Source organism: Rhinatrema bivittatum, chromosome 15, assembly GCF_901001135.1.
Source record: "Rhinatrema bivittatum chromosome 15, aRhiBiv1.1, whole genome shotgun sequence".
NCBI lineage: Eukaryota > Metazoa > Chordata > Amphibia > Gymnophiona > Rhinatrematidae > Rhinatrema > Rhinatrema bivittatum.
The window spans coordinates 36918408-36932165 of record NC_042629.1 but is presented as its reverse complement, the minus strand read 5'-3'; the positions used below and the strand labels follow the sequence as shown (position 1 = coordinate 36932165).

Genomic DNA, 13758 nt, shown 5'->3' with positions numbered 1-13758 from the left:
TTCCTCCATGGCCACTTGTAGGTTGGGTGCTACTTTGCATCAAGCAGCATCAGGGACCAGTGATTTTGGTAGCACTGGAGTGGCTGCGATGTCCATGATTTGCGGATCTGGTGCAGCTATCGGTGGACGGGCCTGTTCGCTTAAGCCATTTGAAGGGTCTGCTGTGTCAGGGATCCATCTTGTCGGAGCAGGCGGATTGCTTCTGTCTAATGGCTTGGCTTTTGAAAGGCAGCATTTCCGCCTGAAGAGGTATTTCGAACTGGTGATTTCTATTCTGCTTCTGGCTAGGAAACCCTCTGCTTCTTTGGCGTATATCAAAGTTTGGAGAGTGTTTGAGACCTGGTGTGGTACCCATGACACTGATCCCTTGCAGGCAAATGTGGCCCAGGTTTTGGCCTTTTTGCAGGAGGGGCTGTTGAAAGGTTTGGTCTATAATTCTCTCTGAGTCCAGATTGCAGCCTTATTAGGTTGTTTTAGCGGAAGATTGCAGGGAAGACTTTTAGCTTTGCATCCGGATGTAGTGCATTTTTTGAAAGGAGCAATGCATTTGTGCCCTCCAGTTTGTAGACTTTGTCCATCCTGGAATTTCAATTTGGTTCTGCGAGTCTTGTGTGGCCCTCCTTTCGAACCTTTATGCAGGGCTTTTTTGAAGGATCTTATGCTAAGGTGGTTTTTCTAGTTGCAATTTGCTCTGCAAGACGGATTTCTGAGCCTTATTGTGCAGGGAGCCCTTTTTGCGGATTTCTGATGATGGGATCTCATTGCGGGTGGTTCCTTCCTTTTTGCCCAAGGGGGTGTCAGCTTTTCATCTTAGACCGTGGAGTTGCCGGGGATTTTGCATTTGACGCGTGATTCTCCCCACGCGAGGGAGTTTCATCTTTTGGATGTGCATCAGGTTCTCCTAAGATATCTCAAGTGACTAATAAATTTTGGACCTCAGACCACCTTTTTGTGTTATTCAGTAGACCAAGCAAGGGTGCTAAGGCGACTAAGAATACGATTTCTCATTAGTTGAAGGAGGCGATTGTTTCGGCCTATATTTGTAAAGGTCGGCCGATGCCTGAGGGTTTGTGGGTGCACTCCACTAGGGCTCAGGCAGCCTCCTGGGTAGAGTGTCAGTTGGTGTCGCCACAAGAGATTTGTCAGGCAGCAACGTGGTTCTCTTTGCACACTTTCACTAAACATTACCGTTTAAATGTTAGGGCCCAGAGGAGGGCGCCTTTGGGGAAAGTGTGCTGCGTGTAGGTCTTTTGGGATCCAACCCAATGTAAAGGGGCTTGGGTACATCCCACTTGTCTGGAGTGATCTGGGTATGAACAGGAAAGTAAAATTGATTCTTACCTCCTAATTTTCATTCCTGGAATACCATAGATCAGTCCAGACTCCCAGCCCATTCTGAGTATGATTACTTTTTAGAAAGACTTCTCCTGATTCTGGATGCTGCTGGTGATGCAGAGTTTAATTTTGTTCTGCAGAAGATAATTGTATACAGTTCTCGCAGTTTTGAGATTTAAACAATGTTCTTTCTTGCCCATAGTTCAGAGGTCAGTTTGATTGGGAGTTCCAACTTGTTCCCCAGCTCTTTTAGAGGAAGAGATCCTGGTGGTTTGGAGTTACACATCTTGGCTTGGGTATAGGTCAATACTGAGGGACTGCAGGTGGCACTCTACATTATGTGGCAGTGGCTTAAAGTTTTTGTTCTCTGCCTCCATTGCTGGTAGGGATGCATAAACCCACTTGTCTGGACTGATTTGTGATATTCCAGTAACGAAAATTAGCAGGTAAGAACCAATTTTCCTTTTTTACTTGTGGAAATGCCTTTGATTATTGCGATATTCAAAAGGTTTTACATGGCTAAATGCAAGTTTGCCAGTAAAAATAGTAAATAAGCGTTTTCAAAATTGCCCTTTCCTCTTGTATATGGGTAAGGGTATATGCATATAAAACAGTGGGCAGGGTTAGGTAGGAGAGGAAAATCTGTGCAGTGATTGCATTTTCAAATCACCATGTTGTTTTTTTTCTAGCACGTATTTTGCACCTGCTCCCATGGAAAAGTACCCACATTGGCACACTGCCCAAATTTTCAAAGGAAAACTCTGCGTGGAGTTTCCCTTTGAAAATGTGTTTCAATTGCCCTCTAAAAGTTCAGACAATATATCATATCATATCATATATATGTAGGAGTTTGAAATGGACCCCAGAATCCGTGAGGAGATGGAGAGGCAAACTTCGGACAGAATCCGCACAGTGTACAAAGAGCTGGCTTGGGAGAAGGAGAAACACCAGATCGGACTGCAGAAACTGCAGGCTCGGTGAGAACCAACCTCTTTCTAGCACAGGAATACAAATCTGGTTCTGTTGTTTAAATTATCTACAACATGATCATCACAGGCTTTACTGTCTGGAAGATAACTGACTGCAGGCTTAGAGGGGGCAAGCCAAAGAGGAAGGCATCTACTGAAGGTCAGTGACACTCACACCAGTAATAAAGTCCTCTGCCAGTGGGAATACTATTATTTACAAACTGGAAAAAAATCCATTGGGTGAGATTTGGGGTGCACGCATCCCAGATTCTGACGGGTGAATAAAGTGTCAAAAACATGTAGGCCAATTTGCTTTTGTGACTGCAAAACAGTGTATAGCTTTCCCCCAAGGCTTTGCATCCTACAACTTCAGGAAAGAACATTTCATAGAAAACATTTCTGCACGCAAAATTACATGGATGGTTTTTGCCTAGAAATGCAATGTTTAAGACTTGGTTTTGGGGCAAATGTTTTGTTTGCAATCATTTCTCTCTGAAATTTATTTCCTTACAGAAGTTGCAGGAGATAAAGCTTTGAACAGATGCACTGCAACTGACTTAACAGACTTTATGCACTTTTCCCCCCCATACATATGCCTGATCCTTCAAATCAAACCCAGGGCAGTTATTATTACCATTGTCACAAATTTCAGGGCTGCTAGGAGAACCTTTGTTAATAGAATATGTTACCTTCTCTCTAAACTGCTGTCTCCTGGAGAAAAATGTCACCTTAGCAAATGTCTCACCTCCTGTTCACCAGGTTCCGAGATACAGTGGAGTTTGATACTGTGGTGGTTCATGCCATCCAGAGTGATCATCAGGTAGCGACATACAGACTGCTGACACTCTCGGACAAGTACCACAGATTAATGAAGAATATGAAGAAGAGGAGGCCCACCCGACACGAGCTGAAAATGAAAGAAGTCGAGGCTGTCAAAGAGAGTCGGGAGGCTGGTAGGCCATAAAAAGGATTCAGTCGACGTTAGAGATCTGGAGTAATCTGTTTCCCTCATTCTGGAGGGGATTTTTTTCGGGGGGGACAACAGACGGGGGGCTATTAGGCTGTTAATTTTTCCTTCCAGGGAAAGAAGCTCCAACAATATGTGCCAAAGCAATGTATGAATTCTAGAGACGATTTCAAGCTTATCTAACATATATGGGGGAAAACACAGTTTTATGCGTTTAAGTGACTCTCTGAAAAAATCCCCAGCAAATATGTGCATACAATTATGCGTGGAGTACAATTTGTGTGCAATTATACGCACATATTAAATTGGCACTCCGGGGGGAGGGGGGAAATCGGAATTTCCGCACATGGTTTCGATTTTCAAAAGTCTGCATGTAAATCCACATGCAGAAAGTTACCCCTGCGCTTGAGCTGCTGCAACTTCACGCATGTATGCCACGCAGGTTTCTGCGCACACCCTTGAATGTTAGTGCAGATTTATGTGCAGAAATCCGCTTCAAAAATTCTCGATAAAGTCCGCAGGTAAAAAGTATCTGCAGATTTTAGCTTATGCAGGCTGTCTGAAAATAACTCCCCCATGTCATGTCTATTATGTACACGGAATATTCCATATATCTTCATATTGAATATGTGTATTTCATAGAGTACATGGCAGGCATATATTTATTCTGTATATTATTGGAAGGCCCATAAATATTACACAAAATTCAGTGCTTACACATTACAGTTCATATTTTCAATTTATATAATGTAATGCATGATGTCATGTGTATCCCATGCACCTTTCATACAATACATTGCATATTACCTATGTCAGTGTATATTATGCTGTACATATAGCAGCCTGTTCTATACATTCCAAGTATGTTATGTACAACATGCCCCGTACATATCACTCACACAAGAATTGCGGTTAGAATATTAATACAATGAAACCTTGCAGGACCAATGGTGCATTGCCAGTTTTATTTACTTTTAAGCCTCCTTCCAGTTTTCCTAATATCCATTGTTGATGTTGGTCTTTGTGGAATGGTTACAGAATAGGGCAGCAGAAAGAGGTGAAGACTGATCTAGCCTGCCCAATTTACTTCTTGGCCCCTACTCAGATATTTCTAGCTGATATCAGTCTTTCACAACACCTCTGTTAAATATGGCCCAACTAGATCTACGCAGAGACTACCCTACAGTCTGAATTGTGTAAAAATAAATAAATAAATACAAGAAAATAAATAGTTTCACTAATTTGAAATTAAGTATATTCTTTATTAGCTAAACCTATGCCCTGTGGTTCTATTAGGACCATCTAACTTTAAATAGTTTTTGTATAAATCTTTTTCTCTCCCTCCTAAACACTTACAGATGAATTTTCAAAAAGTTACTTGCGCAAAAATGCCCACATGTGGGCCAGGCGCGAGTAAACCAAATTTTAAAAAGCCACAAAGTACGTAAAAAAAAAAAAAAAAGAGAATTGATAGGGGGAGGGGCCTGGGCATTCCAGGGCAGGGCCTAGACTTGCGCGCGTAACTCCATATTTTAAAAATGGCTGAGCGAGGCATGCGGTGGCTTGCGAATCCATGATCATTTACTGCCGCTTCTGATGAGCAAGTCTGTAGATCTCTCATCCCCTCCACAGCTTTCTGTTCCTTAGCCCCTTCACACCCTTTTCCCACCCCTCCCTACTTTTCTGCATCCTGTCTCACACCGTTAGCCCATCTAACACATCCCTCCACATCCCTCCACCCAATCCCGGAATCCCTGAGTACCCCATTCAAACCCAAAGTCTCCTCTCTCCCACCCAATCCCGGAATCCCTGAGTACCCCATTCAAACCCAAAGTCTCCTCTCTCCCACCCAATCCCGGAATCCCTGAGTACCCCATTCAAACCCAAAGTCTCCTCTCTCCCACCCAATCCCGGAATCCCTGAGTACCCCCATTCAAACCCAAAGTCTCCTCTCTCCCACCCAATCCCGGAATCCCTGAGTACCCCATTCAAACCCAAAGTCTCCTCTCTCCCACCCAATCCCGGAATCCCTGAGTACCCCATTCAAACCCAAAGTCTCCTCTCTCCCACCCAATCCCGGAATCCCTGAGTACCCCATTCAAACCCAAAGTCTCCTCTCTCCCACCCAATCCCGGAATCCCTGAGTACCCCATTCAAACCCAAAGTCTCCTCTCTCCCACCCAATCCCGGAATCCCTGAGTACCCCATTCAAACCCAAAGTCTCCTCTCTCCCACCCAATCCCGGAATCCCTGAGTACCCCATTCAAACCCAAAGTCTCCTCTCTCCCACCCAATCCCGGAATCCCTGAGTACCCCATTCAAACCCAAAGTCTCCTCTCTCCCACCCAATCCCGGAATCCCTGAGTACCCCATTCAAACCCAAAGTCTCCTCTCTCCCACCCAATCCCGGAATCCCTGAGTACCCCCATTCAAACCCAAAGTCTCCTCTCTCCCACCCAATCCCGGAATCCCTGAGTACCCCATTCAAACCCAAAGTCTCCTCTCTCCCACCCAATCCCGGAATCCCTGAGTACCCCATTCAAACCCAAAGTCTCCTCTCTCCCACCCAATCCCGGAATCCCTGAGTACCCCATTCAAACCCAAAGTCTCCTCTCTCCCACCCAATCCCGGAATCCCTGAGTACCCCATTCAAACCCAAAGTCTCCTCTCTCCCACCCAATCCCGGAATCCCTGAGTACCCCATTCAAACCCAAAGTCTCCTCTCTCCCACCCAATCCCGGAATCCCTGAGTACCCCATTCAAACCCAAAGTCTCCTCTCTCCCACCCAATCCCGGAATCCCTGAGTACCCCATTCAAACCCAAAGTCTCCTCTCTCCCACCCAATCCCGGAATCCCTGAGTACCCCATTCAAACCCAAAGTCTCCTCTCTCCCACCCAATCCCGGAATCCCTGAGTACCCCATTCAAACCCAAAGTCTCCTCTCTCCCACCCAATCCCGGAATCCCTGAGTACCCCATTCAAACCCAAAGTCTCCTCTCTCCCACCCAATCCCGGAATCCCTGAGTACCCCATTCAAACCCAAAGTCTCCTCTCTCCCACCCAATCCCGGAATCCCTGAGTACCCCATTCAAACCCAAAGTCTCCTCTCTCCCACCCAATCCCGGAATCCCTGAGTACCCCATTCAAACCCAAAGTCTCCTCTCTCCCACCCAATCCCGGAATCCCTGAGTACCCCATTCAAACCCAAAGTCTCCTCTCTCCCACCCAATCCCGGAATCCCTGAGTACCCCCATTCAAACCCAAAGTCTCCTCTCTCCCACCCAATCCCGGAATCCCTGAGTACCCCCATTCAAACCCAAAGTCTCCTCTCTCCCACCCAATCCCGGAATCCCTGAGTACCCCATTCAAACCCAAAGTCTCCTCTCTCCCACCCAATCCCGGAATCCCTGAGTACCCCATTCAAACCCAAAGTCTCCTCTCTCCCACCCAATCCCGGAATCCCCACTTTCCTCTTAATCCCCAAGTCCCACCCAATCCCTTCTCGTCTCTCCCCTATCTCCTGAACTAACTCTCCTCCTTTACTGTCAAGCTCTCCCTTCACATCTCTCCTCTCTCCCTCCTATTGCTCTCCTCCCCATCTCTCCTTCCCTCCTCTTCCCCAACCTATCAACCCTCACCTCTCCCTCTTTCACAACTTTCTCTTCTCCCTCCCATCTGTTACCTCCTTCCTGTCGCTCTCCCCTCCTAATCATTTCTCTTCTCCACTTCCTGCCCTCCCCCTTCCCCTGCTTCTCTCTTCCATTGAGCTATTGCTTCTTTCCTCTCTCTTTTTCTGGGTCCTGCTCACTTACGGGTCGATTTTAAAACCTGCGCGCAGTGCCCGACGCGTGCACAATTAAGGAGCGGACTGGGAGGGAACTTCCCTACCCCCCTGTTCCCCTCTCCACCCCGGCCCTTAAATTTTACCTTTGCTATTCCTTTTTTTTTCTTTTATAACTTCCTCCTCTGAGTAGAAGGAATTTGTGCACAGTTGTCCCGGCTGGCCCCTGCCCCTTTTATGAATCCCGGCACTTCCATGCGTATCGGTAGATACGAGCGTGGCTGGGCCGTTTTAAAAATGCGCTTGGCACAGCTAAGCGTGTATCTACAGATTTTTACATGCACGGGGCTTTGAAAATTTGGGCATCAGCCACTCCAACCTCTTGGCTCCAGTGTGGGGTGGTCTGCCGGGCAGACAAGAATAGCAACGTTTGGTGCTGCCTGATTTCTGGGTCTATCAGCAGCATGTACAATGAAGCAATTATTACTGCATGGCAGTCCACGGGATCTCAGCACATATGCATTGCCTCGAGGCTCGGCTGGCAAAGAGGTGGCAAGGTATTTTTTTTGGGGGGGGGGGGGCATATGCTACCCTTTGCCCCCTTACATTGATGCTATTGGTGCAGCCCTTTATTGAGACTTTTTTATCCATACTAATCCTAACTGGTCGACAGAGGCAATGATGATTTTCTGCCAGATCATGCCAGATTGCCAATCTGGAACCTATTATGAACTTGTTTTCTTTTCCCCATTGGGAAAAAGTGAAAGATGCAGAGGCTGTCACTGGGCCCAGCCTGGTACCTTTTTTTTTTTTTTTAAAGAAAATTCCTGATTCAGATCAGAAAATATGATTTGCAGTGTAACGACCAGCAAGAAATTAATTCTGCTTTACCAGCTGAGATATCTGTTCCAGATTTAAATGAATCTAATGTCGTTCACTCCAACTTTGGACAGACTTCATTAGATGAGGGGGAAGTTCCTGTCGAGCCATCAAATGTATCACTCAGTGACTTGTGAAAATTGATAATTAAACTAGAGAATAAGGTATCCCAATCCATCCCACAATTTAATTCCTTTATGGGAGAGACTAGATCATCCCTACAGTCACAAGAGAAGAGGCTGTAAGATTTTGAAAAAACTACATCTGCCTTGAATTTGCAGGTTTCTCTTCATAAACATTCATAAAATCCACATTGAAGGAATGCTATTTCAAACTGCATGTCTTAAAGTAACTAAGACCCCTCCTACATTTCAACGACTTTTGTACTGCCCTACAGACCATAATATTCTCCAAAATCGACTATTGTAATGCCCTTCTCCTAGGCCTCCCTGCTTCTACCATCAAACCCCTACAAATACTATAGAGTGCCGCAGCTAGAATACTCACAAATACATGCAGGAAAGATATCATTACCCCCATCCTAAGAGATTTCCACTGGCTCCCCATCTCCTCCAGAATTATCTACAAGAGCCTCTCCCTTATACACAAGACCCTACACAACCAGAACATCAAATGGTTAAATGGCTCCCTCTACTTTCAAACATCCAATAGACCCACCAGATCCGCCTATAAAGGAACCCTTCACATACCCTCCCCTAAACTCACACATCTCTCCTCCACAAGGGATCGAGCACTATCCTGGAATGCAATGCCTGCTGACCTCCGCTTGGAACCTTGCACACAAAATTAAAAAAAAAATTAAAAACATGGCTTTTCAAACAGGCCTTCACCTAATGCCCCTTACCTTCTCCCGCCTCCTTCCTTTCACCCGCTCCTCCCAACCCTTCTCACTTGTTCCTTCTCCCTCCCACACTTTGATTTTTTCCCCCTTGCTCTCTTTCGTCCCTATCCATAATCCTCTTTAACTTTAATCCTCCCTGAGTTCCCCACATGTTAATTGTTATGTTTCTCCTTTTGAAACCTGTATATCATTCACTTTTATTTAATAAATAAATAAATTAATTAATTTATCGAGTTTTATATACTATCATTCGGTTTCGCCATCACAACAGTTTACAAGTTTCGATGGGTAAGATGTTAAGAGGTTAGGATTGGGATTAACATCATATTCATATTGGTTAACATGTTTTCGATGGATAAAGTGTTAGAAGGTTAGTAGATGAATTGATGTACATAGAGCGTTCATTTATACGTACAGCATTCATTTAAACATACAGCATTCATTTACAGCATTATTAAGATTGAGGGGGATATTCTTAACGTAGCAAGGGGAACATGGTGGGGTTCTGAATGAAGGTTAATAGGGCGGGGGTGAGGAGGTTTCAGTCCAGATTTGTGTTATATTTTGGGGAGGGTGTGTATGAGTCATTGGGTGTTTTGGTAGGCTTTGGTGAACATCCAGGTTTTAAGTTCTCTTTTGAAGGATTTTAGGTTTGGTTGAGTTCTTAGTTCCGTTGGGAGGGTGTTCCAGAGTTTGGGGCTGCCGAGGGATATGGCTCTTTCATGGGTTGAGGTTAGTTGTTTGGAGTGCGTAGGTGGGATTTTCAGAAGGCCTTTGTTGGTTTAGCGGAGGTTTCGTTGAGGTGTGTGTTTTTTATTGTTTTACTTAACCAGTTAGTTTGTTCTCCATATATTCTTTTGTGCAGTAGTGTCAGTATTTTGTAATCTATTCGATGTTTTATTGGGAGCCAATGTAGAGCTATGAGAATTGGCGTAATATGTTTGTGGTTTTTTGTTCCTGTGAGGATTCTGGCAGCAGTGTTTTGTAAGATTTGAAGTGTGCGGATGGTGGAGAGTGGTAATCCAAATAATAGGGAGTTGCAGTAATTCAGGTTGGAAAAGATGAGTAGCTGAAGGACTGTTCTGAAGTCATCTGGAGTAAGGAACGGTTTTAATCGTCTTAGTGTGAGTAGTTTTTAGTATCCTTCCTTAATTTTATTCATGATGTGGTTCTTGAAGGATAATTCCCTGTCGATGATGACTCCTAAATTGCGAGCATGTGACGCCAGTGAGATTTTGGTTCTCTATGTTGAGCAATGGTGGGGGTGATGGTGTGTTTTTCCTATCCAGGAGAATTATTTCTGTCTTTTCTATGTTTATTATGAGTTTCATGTTGGTTAATAATTGTTTTATTTTGGAGAGATGTGAGGCTGTTTTTTTGTAGGTTTCTTCCAGAATATTTTGGATTGGGATTAGTATTTGGATGTCGTCCGCGTATAGGAAGTGGGTAAGCCCTAGGTCAGATACAAAGTGACAAAGCGGGAGAAGGTATAATTTGAAAAGGGTTGCGGATAGTGCAGAGCCTTGAGGAACACCAGTGTTTAGGTTCATTTTCTTCGAGAGGGTATTATTTATTAATACCTGGTAGCTTCTGGGTGATAGGACAAGAACCATTGCAACATTTTCTCAGTTAATCCTATTTCAGTCAGTCGATCCATAAGGATTGCATGGTTTACAGTATCGAATGTGGCTAATAGGTCTAGGAGGATTAATAAGTAGCTTTGGCCATTTTCGAAGTCTCTGAGCACAGTGTCGCTGAGAGAGAGGAGTAGTGTTTCAGTGCTCAGGTATTTCCTAAAACCAAATTGTGTGGGGAATAGGATATTGTTCTTTTCTAGGTGGTCGGATAGTTGGGAGTGGACGATCTTTTCAATGATTTTGGCGATGAAGGGTAGGTTAGATATGGGTCGATAGTTTAGTGAGTTGTTTGGGTTGAGGCTTTCCTCCTTTTGTTATTATGTAAACCGATATGTTGTGTACTTTAATGTCGGTATAGAAAAGCTGTTAAATAAATAAATAAAAATAGGCTGGTCTTTTTTAAAATGGGTTTGATAACAGCTGATTTTAAGGAGTCCGGGTAGTTTCCTTCTACGAGGGATAGATTGACTATGTTGGTTATAGTTTTGGTTATTGATGCTTCGCTGGCTTCAATAGCTTTGATCTTTGGTATAGGTATGCTGTCGATGGGGTGATTTGCTGGATTCATTTCTTTGATGATTGATTGTATTTCCAGTGATGAGGCTTTGTCGAATTCAGACCAGCTTGGGCTTGCTTAGGGTTAATAATATGTTTACAGTTTATACTATTGCTTAATTTTATTTATGTCACTTTTATTTAATAATATGTCTACAGTTTGAACTATTTCTTAATTTTACTTATGCTACCAAATGTTTTATGTAACTGTTATCCGGTAATTATTTAATCACCCTGTTCCATGTAAACCGATACGATGTGCAAACAGTTATCGGTATATAAAAGCCTTGAAATAATTAATTAATTAATTAATTAATGCATGCAGAATCTGCGCACATTAAAGATCGTTTAGTGCTACACAGAGAAATGGAGGCTTTGGAAAATGTATCCAGGATTAAGAATTGGTGCTTTGTTAATTTGCCATTTACCAAATTATCATCTGCTAACAAAATGTTTAAAAAATACTCGAGGGATAAGTTAGCTTATGCAGAGGATGGCTTACCTGTTATTTCTAAAATATTTTATTTACCTAGATGAAAAAGTTTAGGTCAAGATAAACAGTCCTCTTCCATGGAAAGCCCGGGGGTTTCTACTTTTTTAGAAGGCTTTCTGGACTTGATTTCCAACAGAGCTACCTTAATAGTTTATTTTTTGTGCTGAGCAGGATATCTGGTGTTTTTGATATTCCAAAAATAAGGGTGGCCAAAAGGTTTTTGTCTTTCCTGACGTCTCCCATCCCACTTGGGTGCATTAGGGGACATTTCCTCTCATTAAAGTCCTTGCTCTTGGACCTTATTTCTTTTTAAAGTTTCCCTGCAGTCGTTTTCTAACGAATCAATCTCACACAGACCCACTGCATTTAGAAATCTTTATTGCAGATATAAATGCTGAGTGTGGGCTGGAAGTCTAGCTTATTGGGGAGGTTAAGTAATATATATTAATCACAAGGTACAACTTCTTCTTCTTTTTTTTTGTTTATTCCATTGCTTCGAATAAAATTTCCTATATTTCTCCCCCTTACTATAGGTCTGCTGATTTGCTCTAACTGTATTTCCTTCTATTTTTATTTGTAATATTGTTTTACGGCAAATCCACACTTCTTTACTTTATTGTACTATTTGAAAAATTCAATAAAGGTATAATAAAAAAAAAAAAAAAGAGAGAAAATATTCTCGCTCTTCTTGTTTTCAGCAGGTGAAGCCAGCAAACTGAAAGAGGAAGTCGAGCCGGAAATACCGGAGGAAAGCACCAAAGACCAGTGGTCAGGTTGTCGTATCACAGCTAACCGAGCCGAAAAATTGAGGCTAATTATTGAAAAGGCGGAGAAGGCCAAGGCGAAGATAGCCAATAGAAAGAGAGAGTGGGAAGAGCTGTGAGTCCTTTGCCAGCCACTGTCAGTACTGTTAAGTTTTGGGTACACGCACGAGGACACCGTGGAGCCATGCGTGCACTTTTATCCGCGGAGAGGGCGGGCAATTCCCCAACAGCCGATTTACATCTGCAAATGGCTTTTGAGAATTGTCCTCACCTAACCTCTGATGAGAGGCTTAGCATACCAGGTGCCAAAGCGTGGCATTTATGGCCAGTTCTATCAGCCCCCCAAAATCTTTCAGTTTCCCCACTAATATTGCATGAAGTCCCACACAGGTTGGCACGGGACCGTTTTAAAGTTTTGTTTATCTTGATGAAAATCTTAAATTTGATTCAGTTTTTTTCCCCCCAAACATATTACGGCTGCCATGTTAAGCCCATTTGAATATGCAGTCATAAGGATCAACAAACAAAGCTGTAGGTGAGACCTTGCTATTGCTCTAACTTCATACGTCTGTGATGAGCTTTCAGGAAGGATCCTTCTGTCAAAGGGGTCAGGTTTTCAAACAGCATAATAAAGCAATTGTAACAATCTGATAAGAAACCAGACTATGCATGGCTGTGGCATAAGGGCCTTTGTTTATAAAGAATCAGGGAGAATGTACAACTAATTAACAAATATAGCTCGCAATTTTCGAGGGCCATTTACCAGACCAAAAGGGCGACTTGAAAAGCAGTGTGTGGGTAAGAGAGCCCTTTGTCACAATGCCCATGGCCTCATTTCTGGGGATGGAAGAGGCAGCAACAAGTACAGTTTTTGCATTCTCACAACTCTGAGCATTGTTTTGGTCCATCAGAGCAGGTGCAAATCTCTGCAAGTTCCTTTTGCCTTTGAAAATTGGTGGAATGCATGCTGGTAAACGCACCCATGGTCTCTGCCATAAAAAAAAAAAGCCCAGTTTTAAAAATTGCCCTCATAATTTATACTCTGACCTGCTTCTCCTGCTAAACCCATTGTTTTTCTGTCACGTGTCACTGCTTGGCAGTGATCCTTTCCATTTTCAGGATCTCGTTTGCTTTCCCTAGCCAGAGTCTGAAATGGCAGGAGTTCCTTTTGCATTTGAAAATGCAACCTACATGTGTTATTTCCTGTTAAATTACCTGCACGAAATGTGGTGTAAATGTCTGCGGGTGTGTTGTAGCTACAGGAAATGGGTGATGATCATGGGGAAAAAAACCCTTTGAAATGTGTTCTTTCCTCTCTACAGGAAAAGTATGTGTGCTCTCCGCCGGGAAAAGGGGCGAGCCCCTGAAAGTACCCCACAGGGAGTTTCCCTTTGAAAACTGGCTTGCAACACAGCGGCCACTTAGAAAAATGGCCTCCCCATGATTTTGTCTTCCCATTTGTGTGCGTGTGTACATGTTTGCTTATGTAAGTGTACACTTCGCGATATGTACATCA

The 13758-nt window shown here is 43.5% G+C and overlaps 1 protein-coding gene across 2 annotated transcripts in view; it reads left to right on the top strand.

Moving 5' to 3' along the window:
• The window catches only part of CFAP44 (cilia and flagella associated protein 44), a 131467-nt gene that overhangs the window by 78067 nt on the left and 39642 nt on the right, over positions 1–13758 (top strand). For both annotated transcript variants that reach the window (XM_029578456.1, XM_029578457.1), the window contains exons 22-24: positions 2182–2312; positions 3063–3256; positions 12177–12357. In XM_029578456.1, coding sequence (XP_029434316.1) covers positions 2182–2312; positions 3063–3256; positions 12177–12357 — 506 coding nt within the window. The remainder of the gene's footprint in view (positions 1–2181; positions 2313–3062; positions 3257–12176; positions 12358–13758) is intronic.